General features: G+C 37.6%; 1 protein-coding gene across 3 annotated transcripts; it reads left to right on the top strand.

Moving 5' to 3' along the window:
• The first annotated feature begins 412 nt into the window (after positions 1-412).
• LOC127988210 (AP-3 complex subunit delta-1) lies at positions 413-21702 on the top strand. Of its 3 annotated transcripts, XM_052590839.1 has the most exons (29): positions 413-738; positions 5653-5748; positions 5843-5923; positions 6910-6990; positions 7169-7276; positions 7360-7489; positions 8654-8793; positions 8872-8945; positions 9054-9103; positions 9197-9246; positions 10101-10149; positions 11407-11552; positions 11651-11799; positions 12438-12668; positions 12741-12972; positions 13859-14004; positions 14077-14218; positions 14298-14369; positions 15112-15184; positions 15303-15499; positions 15583-15656; positions 16458-16481; positions 17904-18066; positions 18152-18289; positions 19190-19243; positions 19882-19977; positions 21143-21298; positions 21397-21444; positions 21550-21702. In XM_052590839.1, exons 1-29 carry the CDS (start codon positions 643-645, stop codon positions 21649-21651), a joined length of 3198 nt encoding a protein of 1065 aa, XP_052446799.1. In that variant the 5' UTR covers positions 413-642; the 3' UTR covers positions 21652-21702. The 3 variants fall into 3 exon arrangements, with proteins under 3 accessions (XP_052446799.1, XP_052446801.1, XP_052446800.1); XM_052590841.1 differs by lacking the exon at positions 19190-19243 and having other exon boundaries at positions 448-738; positions 21550-21701; XM_052590840.1 differs by lacking the exon at positions 16458-16481 and having other exon boundaries at positions 450-738; positions 21550-21666.
• Positions 21703-22078: the final 376 nt, after the last annotated feature.

Below are 22078 nucleotides of genomic sequence, written 5' to 3'. Positions count from 1 at the left end.
ATTGTCATTTCAATAACGTGAGTTAAGCAAATTATCAGATCAGGATTATTGGCTTTTCTAGTTATTCTTATATATAAAATACTGATATTATACGATAAACGCATAGATTAGCGACGCGTAAACAATCATCTGGTGTTGCGATGTAGACCGCTTTATTAACCAATGCATTTTATTAAAAGAATAAATTATAATAAAAGACAGTAAGAGGGAATCTCCGTGACAAATGCATCCATAAGTACATTAAATGAGCAAATACGAAGTTTTTATTTTTTTATTCAGAAAATATTTAGTTAGAAAACACTCCATGATTCAACATAATATCTAAAGAAAGTAAGGTTTAGTTCATTAGAAGTTTTTATTTATGCAATGTGAAACGAATCTGTGAAGCGTCACGCAGGGATGCGTCGCGTGCGTCGCGTCGCAGTGTGGCTGGGTTTGTCAGTCAGGTGATCGGTTCGCCATTTTTGTCAGCCATTTCCTGCACTGGTCCGCTGCAGATCAGCGCTTACTGAAGGAGCGAGAGCCGTCCTGTGCAGGCCGCTGTTCGGGACTGAATGAGAGACTAGCGCTCCAGCGGGCCGGCCAGTACTCACAGAAAGCCCGTGTTTCGGTTCGGTCCGGTAGGACAGGAGGGAGATCATCATGGCTCTGAAGATCGTGAAGGGAAGCATCGATCGGATGTTCGATAAAAACCTGCAGGATTTAGTACGTGGCATCAGGAACCATAAGGAAGATGAGGTGAGGCACTCTATCCCTTTATTTCCATTTAACGTTACTCGACTCTGCCTCAGAGTCGGATGTTTTTGTACATTAAACGCAGCTGGTATAAATGAATTAAGCTGATCTCGTGTCAGTGGTCTCAAATCACCTGATTTCAGGTGAGCTAACCCGATATAACCTGCCTAGATAACAACCAATTGTTTTTTACACAATAACATATAATTTCAGTGTTTTTAAGTGTTTGTGTGGCAGGTGACAGCTGTTTGTGTTGTAAGAACAGTCGGTCATCGTTTTGTTTATCATGAGGACAGTTAGCATCGCTAACGGTTAAGACACTTAACGTTATATAAATGCTCTCTGCAAAGATTTGATCCCGTCCTGTTTTTGATACAAATCAACCGTGTAATTATAAATGTTATAAACAGACTGGGTGTGCTAAAGAACAGATGTCAATTCATAATTGCTGGGCTCACTTATGTGTGTCATGAGATTTGGCCGTGTCTTAACAACTAGTGAGCTGCCTGTCTAGACAGCATTTTCTGGGCATGTCCGAACGCTCGTGTGATGTTCGATTCGAAGATTCGAACGCGCATGATGACGCAAGCGACGCTCGGAAATGTTTTTTTCGAATGTTCGAATACTGCGATGTTGACAGATGTTCGATTCGACTGTTCGACCGCACCGGTAACACCAATAAATATGTATTTCAAACGTTCCAGTGCTCCTGCAATGGTAAAATAACCGATTATTTATATAAAACACAAAATACTCAAGCGAACATTTAACTTGCATTAGTTTGAAACATTCTGATGTGCTTATGATGCTCAGTTCGGGTATTCAAATATGTTTAAATGAATCAGTGATGTCTAAAAGGTTCGAACATTCATATAAATCCCAAAAACGTTATTTAAAATTTATGAAGAGGCATTAAAATTTTTCAGAAATGTTTAATTCGAATGCTTGAATGCAGTCATGATGCCGACAGATTTGAGTGTTCGAATGCATCTGTGATGCCAATAAATGTTCAATTCTAAACATTTGATGTTGTGGTGTACTTATGATGCCCAAAAATGTTTGATTCAGATGTTCGAACTGGTTTATAACGCTGAATTTAGACATCTCTGTGAGACTCCCTTAAAGAGTTATTTAGTAAAATTTTGGCAGAAAAAGTTGTAGAATTGTTTTTTATCAGATGTTAATGTTAAAAATCTTGTGTAATATAGCTTGCGTTTGTTTGTTTGCTAGTTTTCATTGTATTTTATACACTTGCATTTGGCCGTTAAAAAATAGCCTTGGATGCTGATACGGCATTAAATAAATATACTACTATTACTAGACATTTTTGTGATGGACAGAAATGTTGCCTAGGTAGAAAGCTAAGAAGTTACGGACACAGTAAAATCACAACTGTCAGCTCGAACACCGCATCAGGGATGAGAATCGCTGGTTTCTTGTGATGTACGTTTTGATGAATGAAATGTGGAATCAATTGTAGGCCTCAGGCTGCCTGGTTACCTATAATGACAAAGCTGAATTTTCTGCTCCAATGTGCCCCGTCCTCGCCCCTCCCTTTGAAAAAGCATACAAGATTAGCATTTATAATCACAAATAGGGTTTCCCCACTTTTATGGCATCACAATACTGTTCCCTTTTTAGGAGATTCATATTGGTTTTCGTCACCGGTTTGCCTTTCTAGCAGACAGCAGGTCAGTAATTTACATGTTATTTAATGCAATAAACCTTCCGAACACTGATGTCAGGTGTTTGTGATGTGCCATAGCCAGTGAACGTGTCAGTTTGACGCAGGGTGGACCTTCCTGGATGACCCGCTTTGTCCGATGTGGCCTTGAGTCTGTGGCAAAAAAAACCAGCACCATGATCCCATCTACAAAAAAATCTCTCTTTATATTGGCTGTTGAACTATTCATGCTCATTTCCACTATTTTTACATTTAGCTTACTTTAAGTTCATCTTTAAAAATACTAATAATTTATTAACAAATCCTAAAATGAATCATTTTAAAAAGTTTTGGTGGCCAAATTCACTTAGAACATTTAAAAGGATTAATGTATTTATCTTTATTTATTTTTGAATTGGTATAGAATTTTTCTATTTGCCATTTATACATCAGAGATAATATGAAAAGCATTATCGGTTTATCGGTGTTGGACAATGTAAATAACTGTGCCGGTTTGGACATTATTAACTAAAATATGAATTATTAAAACAGTGTTAATTCCAATAAACCTGAAATGTAAGTATTAGTTGCAAAAGATATAGAAATGTTGGCTTTGGAACTAGTGTAACAGAACACTAGAACTGATAAAGAAAAAGAAATTGTTTTATTTTTGAAAAGCAAACAATTACAAAAAATCTGAAAGTATATCTAAAAAAACTTAAATAGTATTTAAATATTACTAAAATCTACATATCAATAACGACATTTTCTGCACTACTTTTATAATCGAGTACTAGTTGGCAGCTCTACTTTGTAAACGCAAAGTTGAATCCAGGTGTTTGGTTTTGCAGAAGTACTTGGCTTCTCATTACAGTGACTTCACACTACAATCTTGATTCAGATCTTGTCTGGTTTTGCTCTGCTTGGTCGCCGTCTTTCTTTATAGTTAAAAATCAAACTGAGTTTAAGTCGCACAAACTCATACTTCCTTTATTCTCTGCTTTAACGTTCCCGTGGTTCTGGTCTCCTGGCCGGTTTAATCTGCAAACATCTGGAGTCAGGTATCAGCCAGGCTTGGTCAATGTAACCTGTGCCGGTGGACCTAGATATGGTGTCTGTCACCTGGCCAACAGCGCACAGTGCTGTGAAATATTCATGGGCTCCTGAATGAACCGTCGGACCGTGCTCTGTTCGCTCTCTGCCAGTGGTTTCGTGTTAGACCTCTATATTTGTTTCCACAAGAGGTGGGTGTACTTCTCCAAAGCACTGGCTAGGGCTCAAAACTAGTGAGCTTCCTACCTAAACGCTATTTCTGGACATCGTAGTTGAATTTAAAACCTACAATTTTGGAGTTGAAGCATTTTGGTGCATTGTAGATGCTTAATTTTTCAGTTGTCAATTGTTTTCTGGTTAGTTTTTGTAAAGGAGGGAATGAAGGTTGTTCTCCAGACTGTGCTCTCTTGTTTGCTTGGGAAGGACATTGAGTTCATCTTCATACTTCAGTGACGGTTTGCTGAGCTCGTCAAATCCAACTCTTGGCTAACTGACAAATATTTCAGTCGCAGCAATGGGCTGAAATGACCCATAATGCACCATTCATTGGAGCTGAATGAGGACTGGACAAGAACATCTTTTGGAGAACAATCTATTCCCACATGTTCCATTCTTACAGGGATGAAATTACCCACAATGCATCATTCGTGACGATTTGACGACTGGTTTACCTCTGGAGTTTCATTTTTAACATTAATGCATCAAACCTGAAGACCCATTTTTTGATTCGGTCTCTTTGGGTGGGAGTTACCCATAATGCATCAATCGTAAGAACTACATGAAGAAAACCTTCTGGAGAATCTTTGTTTATCCCATGTTTTCAATCTCACTGGGTAGAAGTTCTAGGCCTAATACACCATTTAAGATAATTTTGTAAAGCTGGGAAAAGAACCTTATAGAAACCCTATAGAAAAATGGGGTTAAACTCTCCCATAATGCTTCATTCACAAGGGTTTTTCCAGGGATGTGGGCTGAAAAATCTTCTGGAGAACCTATATTTTTGTATCTACTAGGTTGAAATCACCCATAATGCTCAATCTCACTGGGTGAAAATGACCCACAATACATCAAAAACCTTCTGAAGAACTTTTGTTCAGCTTGTGTTCTCATCTCTCTGGGCTTAAATTACCTATAATGGGTCACAAGGAGTTTGTAAAGATGTTCCTGAAAAATCTTTTTAGAACAATAGTTAACCACATATTTACACTTTTTACCCCAGTAAAGACGTCTTGCTCTGCGTCTCTGTGCCCATGGAACGCTTCTCTAACCCCTTCACATGTTGTGGCATTGCTCTGGTTGTCTCATGACTAAAGACACATGACCAGCACACTCGCCCGTACAACAGCACTCTGTGTGTCTCTGAGATGCAGAAAGAGTGTGTGTGTGTGTACGCTGGGTGTTTTTAATGAATTTATTTTTAAATCACAATGTAATGATGACTCTGGCCTTGAGCGATTGTGGTTTATCAGCACTTTTAGTCAGAGACGCGTCATGCCTGTTCAAAGTGCCCCCTCAGATTTCTGTAATAATATTTTGACAAAAATACTGTGTAATTAAAAAAATGCAAGAATTATAAAATTGTCGTTTATCAGCCCTTATGTTGCTTAAAAACCCTTTTCTTTTTTTCTCACTGCAAAACACGCCATAATAATTTGGTACTATTGTGGTTTAAGTACTATTTTGAATATTTTTTTCTATTTTCGTTTCATTTTATTAAAAGTTTTAGTGATTTTCTTATGGGTATTTTTTTTTTACATTTTTATAAATATGTCTATAGTTTGTTATTTTAGTACATAGTTACACTAAATGAACATTATCAACTAAAAATGAGTTTTAGAATATTATATAAAATAATTTTGTTTTATTTTATTTTACTGTGATTTCAGTCCTTTGTGCTGCTGGCCTCCATTCACTTTAGTTATATGGAAAAGAGCAGCTTGAACAATTGTGCTAAATATCTTCTTTTCTTTTTTTTTGCGAGTAAAAAAAAAAAACGGGTTTGTAACTGCAAGGATGATGTCATTTCGGTGAACTATCATTATTCCGATGAAGTAGATATACTTTCTGTTAGAAATATGGTAAAGCACACTCTGTTAAAGTTCAGTTAAGTTCAGGTAGATGCTGCTGGCAACAGGAAGCTAAACCATCTTTTTGTATTTTTGTCTCACTCTTTCTAACAATACTTCTTGTTCGTTCTACAGGCCAAGTACATCTCCACGTGCATCGATGAGATCAAACAAGAACTCAAACAGGACAACATCGCTGTTAAAGCCAATGCAGTCTGCAAGCTCACCTATGTAAGAGCGTCTGTTGCTTGTGTCCTTTCTGATCTGCTTCATAATGCTTTGAGCTCAAGCCGTCACTGATTCTTTTGTGTTCTCCTCCTAACAGTTGCAGATGCTTGGCTATGATGTCAGTTGGGCTGCGTTTAACATCGTGGAGGTGATGAGCTCTTCCAAATTCACATTCAAGGTGAGAGGTGACGTGGAAAATAATATTAGTCACAGTCAGACCAGATCCAGAGGTTTTTCCACAACATTTTTATTATTTATATGCTATTTTAGTATTATTTAGGACCTGATAGCAAAGTTATGTTTATATTTTAAGTCTGTAATATTAGTATTGTATTTTTTATTTCCAATTATTACACTGACTGAGAACCGCTTTCGTTAGTTTTATATATATATATATATATATATATATATATATATATATATATATATATATATATATATATATATATATATATTAATTTTTATTATTATTATTTTTTTTACTTTTAATATTTAACTAAATTTTAGCTTTACTTCTTTCTACTGCAACACTGGTTCACATGACTCATTGCATTTTAATTTAAGTCATAGAAATGTATATATTTTTTTTTTTACATATTTCTGGTAAGACTTAATTAGGCGTGTAATGATTAACCGTGAGCCGGTTGAAAATCAATTCAAATATGTGACGATTCAAATCGGTTGAGATGCCAAACGATTCAATTAGAAGTATAAGTTTATATGAATGCATGTCTGAGGGGAACTTGCTCTCTTTAGAAAAGTTTAGATGGTATTTTTTTCTTTTCATCTTGTTTCTGTATAATGCATATTAAAGTTCATAAGTGCAGCGCTGCTTTGTTTACAGCACAAACCAAGAAAATACTTTAAGCGCCATCTGCTGGCAGAGAGTGAATCTGTCTCTCATTCAGCTTGTCTGCTGTTTGTTTCATGCAGATATTTTTATGTATAGTTTCACAAAACTGAAGTCAAACCATTCTGAAAAAGGTCAATCAAAAACTACTCTTTTTGCATGTATGCAGCATCTTTGTTTGGGTCATGATTAAAATGTAGTGGTTGTGTAGTGGTTTTAAATGGAAAGAGCACAGACAAAGCCATATTTTTGTTTATATGAAGATATTTATTTTATTTGGGTTCATAAATGTCTCTTTCGTCTCTTGTTTTCAGCGAATTGGCTACCTTGCAGCATCGCAATGCTTTCACGAGGGGACTGATGTCATCATGCTGACGACCAATCAGATCCGCAAGGTGCGTTTTGAGCTTCCCGTTCACCCCTGTTTGTTTTGATTATGCTGGTTGCCATCACTGAGATACCATTATTGTTTTTAGTTTAATTAGTACATCAGGTTAAACGAAATTAAGATGAGAAACTGCCTTAACAACTTGCTGAAATATAAAAAAATTATATCTCTCAATCGCTCAACAGGATCTCAGTAGTCCCAACCAGTATGACACTGGCGTGGCTCTGACTGGCCTTTCCTGCTTCGTGACCCCTGACCTTGCTCGTGACCTGGCCAATGACATCATGACTCTGGTAAATCCATTTACAGTGTTTACTTCAGGCAAATATTGACGTTGAGCAGACATTCATTCAGTCTCAACCTTCATCCATCTCAGATGTCCCACACTAAGCCGTACATTCGCAAGAAGGCGGTGCTGATCATGTACAAAGTGTTCCTGAAGTACCCTGAGTCCCTTCGTCCTGCCTTCCCACGCCTCAAAGAGAAGCTGGAGGACCCAGATCCTGGTACGGATGCTGAAACATATCTCGCTAAACGTTAGGGCTGGGTATTGATTCAGATGTCCCGATTCAATTCAATTCCAGTTCGCAATATCTCAATTCCATTTGACTCCATTCTTGATTCTTTTTTTTTTTTAGATTACAATCAGTGAATATAGTTTTAATACAAATGCTTTTGATATATATATATATATATATATATATATATATATATATATATATATAACAGCAAGCATAAATTTTCAAATGGTGAATTAAAAAAAATGGAAAATTAAGAGCCACAGGCCTGTATTTTAAATCTATTTTTTATGTAAGGTTTTTAGACAATAAAATGGCCCTATAAACTGTAAAAAAAGGCATAAAGCATTAAGTGAAAATTACACCCTTTTATTTTTTGTCAAACAAAGTGCGGCACTAGAGGTTTACTGTTAAAATTAAAAATAAAGATTTATTAATATTTATTAGTAGTGGTAGTAGTAGCTTTATCATAACATTAAGTCTTAAGACTGCTAAATAGTATTACATTTCTGACACAGTTTATTCATGTTAACCCAAACCTTTATTTTGACGGGTTGCATTGAGGAATTTGCAGCTGCTGTGTATGTGATATGACGGTAGTTTTCTCCAATTAAATGGTAAAATGCTAATGAAGTGACTCTCCGAGCAGCTGGCGATGACATTAGTGTGTTCATATCATCATATAGTGAGATGACAGAGGCTGAAAACACATTGCGCTTTTAGTATATGTGTGATTAACAAAACAGTGCATCTGCGCCATTTAGTCATCAATTGCAGAAATCATGGCGCCTTATGCGTGACGTCAGATGCTTCCGCAGATTTAAAGTATTCCTATAGAATTACACCTGAGCATTGCATATCAAGCATATTTGTTTTAGGTTCTTGTCAACAGTACCTCTGCTGGATTTCCGTTTTAACATTGCGCAAGGTAAATAAGAGGATGACATCTAGTGGAGAAGACTTAATAATAAGATTCACATCAATCAGATCTTGTATCGAATGTTTGCTGAAATAAATACCTGAAACGATCAATTTGCGGCTTTTTCAGACCTTCAGATTAATCTAAAAATAGGTTTTTGTTTTGTGCCCAGCCCTACTAAACGGTAATATTTCAGGCTTCCACTTGAACTGTTTCAATTATGTGTTTCCCAGGTGTCCAGTCAGCAGCTGTGAATGTCATCTGTGAACTGGCCAGAAGAAATCCCAAGAACTACCTTTCCTTGGCACCCCTGTTCTTCAAACTCATGACCTCCTCCACCAACAACTGGGTTCTCATCAAGATCATTAAACTGGTGAGATATGTGTTGGGTTGGAAAAGGAAGTGATTCTCCTCTTTTGTCAGTTTCTTTAATGAACTTTCCCTGTCTTAGTTTGGTGCTCTCACACCGTTGGAGCCTCGTTTGGGAAAGAAGTTGATTGAGCCCCTAACAAATCTCATCCACAGGTAACAGTGATACTAAAACGCTCCACAGCGCTCAAGTTGGCCAAAAATACTACAATTAAATATAATATTTCTTTATGTTCTTGTCCTTCCTCTTATTTGCTCTTTCAGTACCTCGGCCATGTCGCTTCTCTATGAATGTGTCAACACGGTCATAGCAGGTCAGTATTTGGTGCCGTGACCCGGTGTTGTACTAGAGCACCCACTTCTTAAAATAGTTATTGATGTCGGTTCTCTCTCCCGTTTCACCTCAGTGTTGATCTCGCTGTCCTCTGGGATGCCCAATCACAGTGCTAGCATACAGGTGGGCCATTGTCGAATCACTGATTTATATTCAATATTAAAGTGGACCCTTTCCATGCCAGTTTGATTTAAACGTTATATTTGCATTTTTAGTCTGTTAATTCATAATTAAGCTTTGTTGATACATTTCTAGAGTGGTTTCTTTACGTTACATTGATACTTCAGGTCCTTGGATGAAAATAGTTTTGTTTTATCTTTGTGTCCGTCCATTCATATGATTTCAATTAAATGAAATAAAGAAGCAGGTTATCTAAAGCACAAACATATAAAATATTGAAATTGTAGTTATGTGAACTCGGTTAATATTAGATATGTTGGGCCAATGCCTGAAGTTTTTTAATATAGTTTATAAAATACTTAAAAGAATACATATAAATGTATACAATTTAATACATTTTAAATGCAAGTTATTTAATATTGTTTATTATTTATTGTCTTTTCCTATATTTTCCTACAGTTCATTTATTAGTCTAACATGCAGAAATATAATTGTTGTTGTTATTTTATTTAGTAAATATTGGACATGTTGAGCCAGTAATATTCTAATATTTAATTTGAGCAATTATCATAACTAAAAGTCACTTACGGTAAAACCATCTGCTAAATTAATGAATAAGTTAATAGGTCTGACTTATGTAAATTCTCTAGAGATCAGCATTTAGCCATCAGTCAACCACTGTTTATGTCTCTTACCTAATGTTTTAAAACTGAATCCGTGGCTCTCAAACAAGTACTTGACCCGTGTTAAGTTGGCTTCCTCTTTGACCATTGATGTAAGATGGTGTGGAAAGGTTTTAAACCGGGTTATAATGGCTTTTGTCTCTTCTGTTTTCCATTTCTATCTCCTGTCCGCAGCTCTGTGTGCAGAAACTGCGAATCCTGATTGAAGACTCGGACCAGAACTGTGAGCCTTCTGTCAATGCCTGCAGTGTGTCATTCTCTCATTGTCTGTGTGTTTCTGAGCCCCACCTCTGGCCCTGTAGATGATAGATCTCCATCCCGGATAACTCGAAGACACCTCCGTACTACAATAGGGAGTTGGCGAGAGTCAATCCTATCTTTATAGCCTGAGGAACTGGAAAAGGTTCCTCCAAAAATCAAACGCATTTCAAGACATATGCATCAAGTAATCTGAATTATCTTGCAGGAGTTCGAGTTATCAGAGTCCCAGTCAAGCTGGCTGTAGACTAGCTCTGTGAATCCTGGACTGCCTTGTTTTGTTCCTCAAAGTTCCCTCATAGGACCGTTTGATATTTACTTCCAGCTGAATGTTTTGGCATTCTGTCAATCCTGAAGCCCCATGTGTTCCTTAAATAGATCAGTGTATTTGTACATTTTGTTTTTGCATCAACAAAGCTAGACCCTGCGCTGTCCTAATTGCCCAAGACCACAGAAATGTGGCTCCAATTGTCATGCATCTATATTTAGTCTATCAAATTTTGTGTTCATTTAAACCATCAGCTGCATTAAATCAAATATGCGTTTAATTTTTACAAATCTGGCAGAGTAAAACAAAGCAAAAAGTCCAATTGTGTTCATGTGGGGGTGTGTGTTTGTTGTCTTTGTCTTTGTGTTTTCCCATTGTCTTTGTGTGTGTGTGTGTGTGTGTGTGTTTTTTCTCCATGTATATTTATGTATGCAGATTTTTCAGTAATAAGAAATTAGTCATTTTAGATTTTAAAGGCTTTAAATTCAGCAGATTTTAAAGTCGGCACGAAATGGAAGTTGACATTGTTTATACAGTATATCACTTGTTTTGACCTAATAATTGTAAAACAGTGTCTCTTGTAAAATGCCAGGCGTCTCTTGGGTGAGTTATGCACGATTTCTCCAATAATTTTGTCCATTCAGACTCAGAATTGTCTGCAAGCTCACGTTCAGATTTGCCTCCATCCAATCAACTACCAATGGATAGAACCAAGTGCCAATTTTCGGGGGGGAAAACCAATATTTCTTTTCTTTTTCATAATCCATTTCATTCAGATGTACTTCGCAATACAGACAGAAATATATGTTGCTACTTCCGTTGCATGCCGACTTGTCTAAATAGAAGAACTGAACTAAAACGTTATTTAGCATTAATACAATATAGCTAAAGTTAGCAAACAGGGAGACTACGCTTCAATGCAAGAGTCGCTTAGATGCTGTGATTTTCTTCCAGTGAAGTACTTGGGTCTTCTGGCCATGTCCAAGATCTTAAAGACGCACCCCAAGTCTGTGCAGTCGCACAAGGACCTGATCCTGCAGTGTTTGGACGACAAAGATGAGTCGATCCGACTGAGAGCTCTGGATCTGCTCTATGGCATGGTGTGTACAACATTTAAACATTCCTCTGAAGTCTTGAAGTTGTGAGGAGCTCAAATATATGAGGTTACTAAAACGTGGTGGAAAATGCGCTCAACTAGGTTTCGAAGAAGAACCTGATGGAGATCGTGAAGAAGCTCATGCTCCATGTGGACAAAGCGGAAGGCACCACTTACCGAGATGAGCTGCTCACCAAGATCATCGACATCTGCAGCCAGAGCAACTACCAGTATATCACCAACTTTGAGTGGTAAGACTCAACATCAGGAATGTATGCCCTTAGGGGCTGTTCACATAGAATTTCTGTCGATTTTCTATGTAAAACATGTGAGTGCAATGGTCAAAGACATCCATCTGGTTCATCTTGAGCATTTTCATGTATGACAGCTCAAGATAAAATAAATTTATGCTTGAAAAGAAAAAAAAATAGTCATAAGAACTTTAGTTTTTCCCCCATTGCACCATCTTGCATTTTTAAAATGTAAAAACACGTTTTGTGTGAACCACCACTTAGGAGTAGTTTTCCCATTCTACTGTCCTCCTTTTTTAATGCAGAAACACATACTGTGTGACCAGCCCTTAAACATAGTTTTTTCCTGTTTCAGTGCCATGTGTCTCCTGTTTTTAAATGCGAAAACGTGTTGTGTGAACTAACCCTTAAATATACTCCCAAGACTTGCAGTTTTTTCTCATTCCACTCTCCTGCATCTCACATTTTTTAATGAAAAATAGAATTCTGTGTAAATCAGCTCTTATACGTAGTTGCAAGACCTTTTGTGTTTTCCCCATTCCACTGTCATGCATCTTGCATTTTTAAATGCAACTTTGTGAACCGTCTCTAAAACACAGTTTTAGCAGTTACAATTTTACATAATCTCTTTCTTCCAGGTACATCAGTATCCTGGTCGAACTGACTCGTCTGGAGGGCACAAGGCACGGCCACCTAATCGCCTCTCAGATGCTGGACGTCGCCATCCGAGTCAAAGCCATCCGAGGCTTCGCCGTGGCTCAGATGGCCACTTTGCTGGACAATGCACACCTGCTGACTGGTAACACGCAGCGCAACGGGATCTGCGAGGTTCTCTACGCCGCCGCGTGGATCTGCGGCGAGTTCTCAGAGTACGTGATGACGATCTGGAAAGTTTCAAGGTTCAACCATATAACCGCGTGCTAACAGCTTATTCCTCACAGGCATCTGGAAGACCCAATGCAGACACTCGAGGCCATGCTGAGACCCAAAGTGGCCACCCTGCCCGGTCACATCCAGGCGGTGTATGTACAAAATGCGGCTAAGCTGTTTGCGACGGTGCTGCAGAAGCACGAAGGCGAGACAGACAGCCAGGCTGCGCAAGAGACCAGCCAGCTGCTCATAGACAGACTGCCGCTGTTCGTCCAGAGTGCCAACCTGGAAGTGCAGGAGAGGGTGAGGCGAAGCTTTATTCTGACATCTCGTCCCTTACGAAAATTAACCATGGTTTTAGTAAAAAAAAAAAAAACATTGTTACTATAGTGAAAACATGGTTTACCAGAACCTCATATTAACCACGGCTACACTGACCATATTTTAACCATGCTATTTGTGGTAAAACTGTGGTTGTACAAATGTTAATAAAAAAGGCCAAAAAAGCATAGTTACAACACTTTTACTATAGAAAAACCATGGTTAATTTTTTTTGGAAGGGGTGAGCTGGCAGTTTTTTGGCATCATAGGAAGACTCCTAGAATGAAGGCTATTCCAGACACTAGGCCACAAAATTATTTGAAATGAAATGGAAATTAAATTCTAAATTCCAAAATCTCAAAATCCTTCACGACATGAAAGAAAAACTCTCCTGATACTTCTGTTTCATTGCGACTTTGAATGTCCCGTTTTTGGCCAAATCTACGATGGCGTCACACAAGTATCCTTCTAGTGTGTCGTGACAATCAAAAATGCTAGCGCTGCAAGCTAGCGATGTGCTAAAATGCTAGTTGACTGGTTTTAGCTGATCAAAAGACCAACTAATTCCATCTTAAACTCACTAAGACCAGCAAACCTTACAGTGGGGTCTGGTATGGTCTGTTGAGTCTTTGAGACCAGATAAAGAAGTGGTCAAAAGCCCAAAAAACCAGACTGTTGACCACTGACCAGCTATGACAAGGCTAGAGAACCAGCTAAAACCAGCCAACTCTGTCTGACTTCATTAACTTAGCAGTATGCTAATGTCAATCTTTTTCCATAAGTTGGGTTTTGAATAATATGATTTATTAGGCTTTGAAACAGACACACACACTCAATCAGACGGTGTTAACCATGATGTTCCCCTCAGGCATCCTGCATCCTCCAGCTGGTGAAGTACATCCAGAAGCTGCAGCAGAAGAACGTGGAGGTGGCCGAGGAAGTAACGGCTCTCTTCGCCGGCGAACTCAATCCTGTGGCCCCCAAGGCCCAGAAGAAAGTGCCTATACCTGAAGGGTGAGTCATTTATTGACTATCTCAAGAGTATCAATAGAAATATATGTTTTAGCTGTTGTTTTCCCCCTCTAGTCTGGATCTCGACGCCTGGATCAATGAGCCTCCGTCAGAGAGCGAGTCTGAGGATGAGAAGCCCAAAGCTGTGTTCGCTAAAGAAGAACCCAAGCATTACAGATCAAGAAACACTGAGGTTGATGAGAAAGAGTTGGCCAGGGTAAGTCCGTGCTGTCCTTCAGACCTTCAGAAAATGTGAAAATACAGTCATCTTAATGCACCTGTCCGATTTTACACAGAGGAGGGAAGTCAGGAAGCAGGAACAGGCCAACAACCCATTCTACATCAAGGCATCACCATCATCTCAGAAGGTACTCAGTCGAATGATCACATAATCCTAAAGCCGAAATTAGTGATGACTGCTTTCGAAACAGCATTTACTAATCTTTTGTTTGATTAGAAGTTCTAAACTTGTATCATATGTTATTCAGTTCAGCAACCTTGGTTTTGCGTAGTTATTTAAGAAATTGGCTACAATTTATTGAAATTAATGAACACAAATCTACATAAACATAACTTGTGGTGTACTGCAGGGATCGGTCTTAGGTCCCAAATTGTTTATAATCTGTATCAATGTTAATGGCATGTGTAGAGTATAAGATATACCAACATTTATTTTTATTTGTTGATACAAATGTTTTCCGTTCCAGGGACAATTTACATAGGCTTTTGGGCATGATAACCACAGAAATTAATACATTAAAAAATGTCATTACATATGAGCAAAACAGAGATCATTTGGAAAATGTATTTTTTTTTTTTTGTCGTCGTTAGAAGGAATAGTTAACATAAAAATTTAAACGGAGTTTGTTTCCTCATCTGAACAGATTTAGAGAAATTTAGCATTATGCACTTGCACATCAATGGATCCTCTGCAGTGAATGGGTGCCGTCAGAATGAGAGTCCAAACAGCTGATAAAACATCATAATAATCAATTCAAAACCGTGAACCATTTTATAAAACAAATGCTTCTAATGATTCAGATCTTTGAAAAACGAAGTTTCTCCCAAAACTACTTCTCTAAGTTCACTAGAACATGTCTGCAATTGCAGGTGTACGACGCGCCAGGTGTAGAACACATTCCGGTGGTGCAGATCGACCTTAGTGTGCCTCTCAAAGTCCCAGGTGAGCAAATCTACCCATCCCTAACATCTTATCCACATCGAATAAAAACTGCTTCATCTTCATATAGAATAAAACACACTTATTACTATTAGAACTTACTGTCTTTTGTTTGGTCCAGGGATGCCCATGTCCGACCAGTACCTGAAGCTGGAGGAAGAGCGCCAGCAGAAGGAGAAGGCGGAGAGGAAGAAGAAGGAAAAGAAGAAAAAGCGTGAGAAGCGAGGAAAAGGGAGGAAGGCGGATTCGGGTCCCGAGAGCGAGGAAGACATCACGCCCGCTCAACATGTGGACATAGTCACAGAGGAGATGCCAGAGGTGGGAAGCTGTTATTTCAGAAGTACTTAAAATTGTTCTCCATAAAACCATAAAGAATAATGTTGGTGTGTCTTGGTTCCCAGAATGCCTTACCAAGTGACGATGACGATAAGGATCCTAACGACCCTCATAGAGCTCTAGACATCGATCTGGACAAGTATGTACCACATTGTCACCACCTACAGTGCATACATGTGCTACATATAGTGATGTGCAGAAATGAATTTTTTAGCAAAACTGAAATTTATGTTTAAGTCTCTTTATTCTAACAAGTTTAAACCAGTTGATGTTCTGCAGCAATAATCCACAATGTTTTTCCAATTAGCCAATGACTGAATCTGGTATTTAGTTTCAGTATTTAAATATATGGAAATGTAACTCTCTTATGCTCATGAAGTGTTGTGTGTTTGAAATTGACGTTGATATGGTCAAATCAGAGAAGTAAAAATAAAACGTCACTGTTTCAATTAACGATTTTGGCTTTACAAAACAAATTTGTCCGAAATTCTTTTTCTCACTTTTTGAAATTTCAGTGCATCACTAGCTGTACGTGTTAACTCTCATTCCTTGATATCCAGTTTAGGAAATTCTCCACGTTCTTGTTGTTTTGTGTCTGACGTTTGGTCTGAGACACTCTCTGTTGATCTGAGGACATCAATTACCACTTTATTTTCAGTATCACCACTTGTTTTCCCTCCAGATATTGTTTTCAGTTTCATGCTTCTTGCCACGGTCATTCGTTAAAACCGCCTTTAGCTGGTTTATGAGTCTAGAGTTTCTGTTCGTACAGATGCAAAATAAATCCAGTTGTCTTTTGCATCTGTTGGGTTTTCCATGTTCTGTTATCTCCAGTTCTCCTGTATCTTCTCCACTCTCTCACACACGGTGCTGTCTGCTTCTGTCTCTCTCCATCTGTCTCTCTCTCCCTCACGCACGCACGCATCTGCCCTCCTGACAGTCTGCTATCTGGTTTTAGCTCAAGGTAAGTACTTCCTGCGATCACGTGACCCGGTGGAATCAACTGCCCAATTACCACGCCTGTTTTTCCTGGCAGTTGCAGTATGTCACTGTTGGACCGAATAATATTTGTCGAAAACACATTGTGCATGACTGATCAGCTCACCTGCTAGTTGGGTTTTGGCTGTGGTCACATTGCTACAACTTGAACACTTTGGTTATAAAGTTTGGGGCTGGTAAGACTTTATTTACCAAGGCTGCATTTATTTGATAAAGAAATACGGTAAAAACTGTGAAATATTATTACAGATGAATCTTCAGCATCATTACTCCAGTCTTCAGCGTCACATGATTCTTCAGAAATCAATCTAATATGCTGATTTGCCGCTCAAGAAACATTTCTTATTATTAACGATGTTGAAAACCGCTGTACGACTTAATATTTTTATTGAAGTCTTGTTTTTACCCCCAAAAGAACAAGATTCGTTTGAAATCAAATTATTTTGTAACATTTAAATGTCTTTACTGTCGAAATCCATTTAATGCATCCTCGCTAAATAAAAGGGTTTCACAATCTTTCCGGAAAAAATAAATACCGTATTTTTCGGACTATAAGTCGCACCTGAGTATAAGTCGCATCAGTCCAAAAATACGTCATGAGGAAAAAAAAACATATATAAGTCGCACTGTACTATAAGTCGCATTTATTTAGAACCAAGCACCAAGAGAAAACATTACCGTCTCCAGCCGCGAGAGGGCGCTCTATGTCTTCAGTGTAGATACAGGAGCACTGAGCATCATAGAGCGCCCTCTCGTGGCTGGAGACGGTAATGTTTTCTCATGGTTCATTTCTCTTGGGTCATGTCAAATTAATTTTGATAAGTCGCACCTGACTATAAGTCGCAGGATCAGCCAAACTATGAAAAAAAGTGCAACTTATAGTCCAGAAAATAAGGTAAATAAAAAAATCTTACTGACCCCAGTCATAAAATGTTTAATGTTAGTGTGTATACGTCAGCATTGACAGCCTTGCCTGGCTTTGACTTTTCCCTTGATACTCGTGATCAGAGATTTTAAACCCGTCTGCTTGTTGTTGGACAGGTTAATATTGTACTGCTTTGAAGGCCTCTTCACACCAAATCTCAGTTTCTGACACAAAACAAATGCACCACAAGATTAAGTAAAACAAAGCAAACTCCTTCAAACCTATCATTTCTCAACACTGATTGGTAGTTGTAAGACCAAAGGTGTGTATAGTTTTGGTGCAGCAAAATATTTTTGTTGATGAAATGTTAAACTTTTGTGACCCTGTCACATCAGACTTGTTGCGAACAGGCCTTTAGTCTTTTGCCCCTTTTCTTAGCATCCATGTGACTGGTTCTCTCTCCTATTCACTCTCTCCTCCTCTTTCTGTCCATCTAATCTCTGTTTCTCTTATTCTTTCCAGGCCGCTTGCAGACAGCGAGAAGCTTCCGGTGAGGACCCACCGTCCAGAGGTGCTGAAGAGCCCTGCTGAGGACCGAGTCAGCGAGAGCGTCCCGCCGGAGACCAAGAAGAAGAGCAGTAAAGAGAAGAAAGAGAAGAAGAAAGACAAGGAGAAGGACAGGAAGGTGAGAAGACAGTTGTGAGCGAATATTGGTGTTTAATGTAATTCTGCTTCGTTAGTATTCAAAAGGTGGTTTGGGTGTTTTGCAGAGGAGCAAAGAGGAAAAGAAGAAAAAGAAGAAACACAAAGAAGTGGAGGAGGAGCTTCTGGAGTCCCAGCCAGAAGAGCCTGTCCAATCAGAGGAGACCAAAGAGGCGGCAGCGCCGCCCACATCCACATCTGCTGAGGTATGATTGGTTTTGGACCGATATTAAAGTATTCTCGTTAAAAACGCTCTTCTTACAGCCTCTCCCTCACAAACACTAGCCATTTGCTTTATTTATACTTTGAATATTACATTAATTATGTTATACTATAAATAGGTTATGCTCTAATGTGTGCTATTATTTGACAGTAGTACAAAGTGGGAAATACTGAAAAATAAAAAAAATAAAAATTATTTTATAATTTTTATAAAAAGTAATTTTCAGCCTAAATTTATACGGTACTTTTTCCTGTATATTTGTATATATTAAAATATTCAAATCTCAAAATGAGGGTCAGGAATCTTGTAGTGGCTTGGTGACTTTTACTGTGACGCACTGCATTCAGTAGGCTGCTATTGCTGTGTAATGTGAGTACGACGAAATTAGACTTTGAGGGACTCGTATGCTTGCATATATAATTAAGGTTTTGCACACTAACTGAAATCGTTGTATGAAAAAATTATATTAATAGCTTTCTTCCATCTACGTCTTGCATTTTTAACCTTAACGATAAATTATTTAATTTTAATGTGACAATGTGTTTAATATTTGACAATGAAAATTCCCGTTTCTTAAAATCTGTACCACCAGGGGGCGCAGCAACCTAGCTATTTATATTTGCTTAAATAAAACGCAAATGACATCCACATTTACAATCGCGTACATGCATGCATAAATTAATTTAACTGAAATATAACAGAAAAAAATTGCGTTCTGTTATAACGAAAAGCCGTTGAAGTGGCAGTAACAGACATGTTTATTAAATATGTGCTGGTTTTGTTTCTCTGAGGTTGTCCGGGCATTTGTTTTGTTATTTTTGGTTCTGTTCAAGTCGAACAGGATTGGACTCATTTTCCATCCACCTTGCCTTTTCTCTTCTAGGCCTCGGATCTGGATTTCTGGCTCTCTAGCGCTCCTGTCCCCCCCGCCGCACAGGTCCGGTCCCTCTCTCTCCCTCTCCTCCCCCTCTGGTCTGAGCCTTTGTTTCATGTTTTCCCTCCTCCGGGCTCTCGCTGTTCTTGACGTGCCAATCTCTTTGTCGCACCCGTCTTATTTTCGGCTGTTTTTCACAGGTCTGGCACATTTGTGTGTGTTTAGCGTTTCCTTGTTTTAGCTCAGGATGCATGTGTGCACGTGCGGAGGTGTAAATGTGTCTCGATCACTGATGTGGGATGCTTATCATAAACAGCCAGGACTCTTGACAGTTCTTGCGGTTCCAGTCAGACAGCTCAGGTTTTGCCTCATGAACCGAATGTAGGTCACCTGAGACCGAAAGGACTTGATGTATTTATTAATTTTTTATCTGCCCAAATATCTTAGCTCGGTTCCTCTTAATATGAACACAGGCTTCAAAAGCGAAAAAGCCAAAATGTCACTTTCTCACTGCAGGTTCAGCACTACTTCACCCTTTTCTCCCAATGTGACAATTCACCCAAATCAAATCAGCTTTTCTTCTTCTTGATCATGATGTTGTTCAATTCTGCATGCTTCATAGTGTAGCTGGTCATTCTTCGGTCTCTGGACGGTTTTGAAAGCAGGGAGAAGTTTGTGTTTTAATGTGTGTTTGTTTGCAGGAGGTGACTGTGCCCTCGACTGCTGTAGACATGAGTTCTGCGGCCATCCCAGAATCTGAACCTGATGAGCCTAAAGACACCGAGCCAGAGGACACGGTGGGGCTTACACAACTGCTTTTGAGTTTTGCTTTGTTTTTTTGTTTGTTTTTAAACCGTTTTTCTGTTTGTTTCACTGGCAGTGCTGTGTTCATCTTCAGATATTTTTAAAATAAACACAATGATCATTAAATAATATTTGTATTAAAAAACATTGCTTTTAAAATAAACAAACTGATTTAAATTAAACATTAAATAAGTAAATATATTAAAATGAACACGTTTGTAAATATATGTGATAAAACGCTGTGTTTATTTATAATTAAATTAAACATTAATCAACAATAAAAATTTGCATTTTAAGGAAACATAAATAGCACAATTTAATTAAACATTAAGCAGTTATACTGTTTAATTACATTAAACATTGAATAACAATACATTATTTGTATTAAAATAAATAAATATTTTTTAAAAAGCTATACTTTGTTTAATAGACGTAGTTTTGAATTAAACATTAATCATCTGTAAATATATGCTGTCTAAAAAACATTTTTTTTTAATTTTCATACAAATTTAACAATTAAATGTTTAATCTTTTAAACATAAATAACAAATTATTCATTTTAAACATTTTTTTACTTTTAATAACAAACAATATTATATATGTATTTATATTTTAATAAACATGATATAAATTAAAATTAAACAGTAATTAACAATATATTAATTTTTCAGTTTACATTAACATTATTAAACATAAAAATAAATACATATTTAAACAAAACAACTAAAATTATTTGTATTTAACGTAGTAACAAAAGATATCTTTTTTTTTTACAATTATATATTATGTGTGTGTGTGTGTATGCATGTATGTTTGTGTACATGCACATTAGAAATAAAGCACAAAAATAGACCTTTGTTTTTAATTTAACACAAGAATATCAAAATGTATTGCAATAAATTTCGTCTTACTCTCAGTGAGTTTTATATAGTACTGGGTTTGCTGATTGAATGTATTTGAGTTGATTGAGTGCTTTATGGGAGGAGCAGGTCACTTGACCTGTTCCTGATCTTATGCGTGTTTAGGCAAGGAACGATAGTGGTGTTTTTATTCATCTGGGAACTGATTTTTGTTGAAAAGTCAGCAGAAGAATATAAAATAATGGTTGTGCTCAGTTGAAACCAGATTACAGCAACTGTCTATTGTTTTCCTGTTCAGAAATCCTCTAAACACAAGAAGAAAAAGCAGAAGAAGGAAAAGGAGGAGAAGGAGAAGAAAAAGAAGAAGCGACACCACCATCATCACCATCACGGTGAGGCCGGAGGAGAGGATTCGGTGCAGAACGGCACCGTGGAGGAAGAGGAGCCCCTGCCGGTCAGTCCCTGTCACAGAAGGACACTCTGTGTCACTAAAACAGGAAGTAGAAGCACTTCATCCTGTACTAATCCAGCCTCCGTCTCGTCTCGTTTCAGCCCATGTCCAACTACTCTGTGCTGGCGGAGAACTCCTTCATCAAGATGGTGAGTGTGACGTGTGATCTCAGGATCCTCACACACTTTGAGTGACTCTGCTCTATAGTTCATGAATGATCAACTGTTCATGTGTCTCTGTGTGCATGTTTGAAGATGAGAGAAGATGCTGAGCAGGTAACCGTGACATCACAACCACCGTTGCTGCTACTAATTTGCTGTGATTCAAACTTTAGTCACAACAGACCCCAAATATAAACAAAAATGGATGCATTTATTAAATATATCATTAATAAATATACAATTTATTAAATGTTTGAATGTATACAAATTATACAATAGATATTCTAATAAATGCATATACAATTATATGCGTGTAATGTCAAAATTATATATGGGTTTTAATTATGTAGTATTATGTATCTTTTATGTTGTTGTTTTAGTACATAAAATTCCTAGAAATTAAATATACAATTTATAAAATGTTTAATTTATTAAAAAAAAAAAAAAAAATAGCTAGTAAATATCTAAAACTATGTAAAGAAAAATGTGTAATAATTATCAAATGTATATATAAAATTGTTTTATAATTTATAAGTTTTGTGTGTGGGGTATACAAATGTGTATGTGTGTGTGTGTGTGTGTGTGTATATATATATATGCGCGCAATTTATTATGTATAAAG

The sequence above is a fragment of the Carassius gibelio genome, chromosome B22 (assembly GCF_023724105.1).
Source record: "Carassius gibelio isolate Cgi1373 ecotype wild population from Czech Republic chromosome B22, carGib1.2-hapl.c, whole genome shotgun sequence".
NCBI classification, from domain to species: domain Eukaryota; kingdom Metazoa; phylum Chordata; class Actinopteri; order Cypriniformes; family Cyprinidae; genus Carassius; species Carassius gibelio.
The sequence above is the reverse complement of the archived record's forward strand: the minus strand, read 5'-3'. Positions and strand labels throughout refer to the sequence as shown.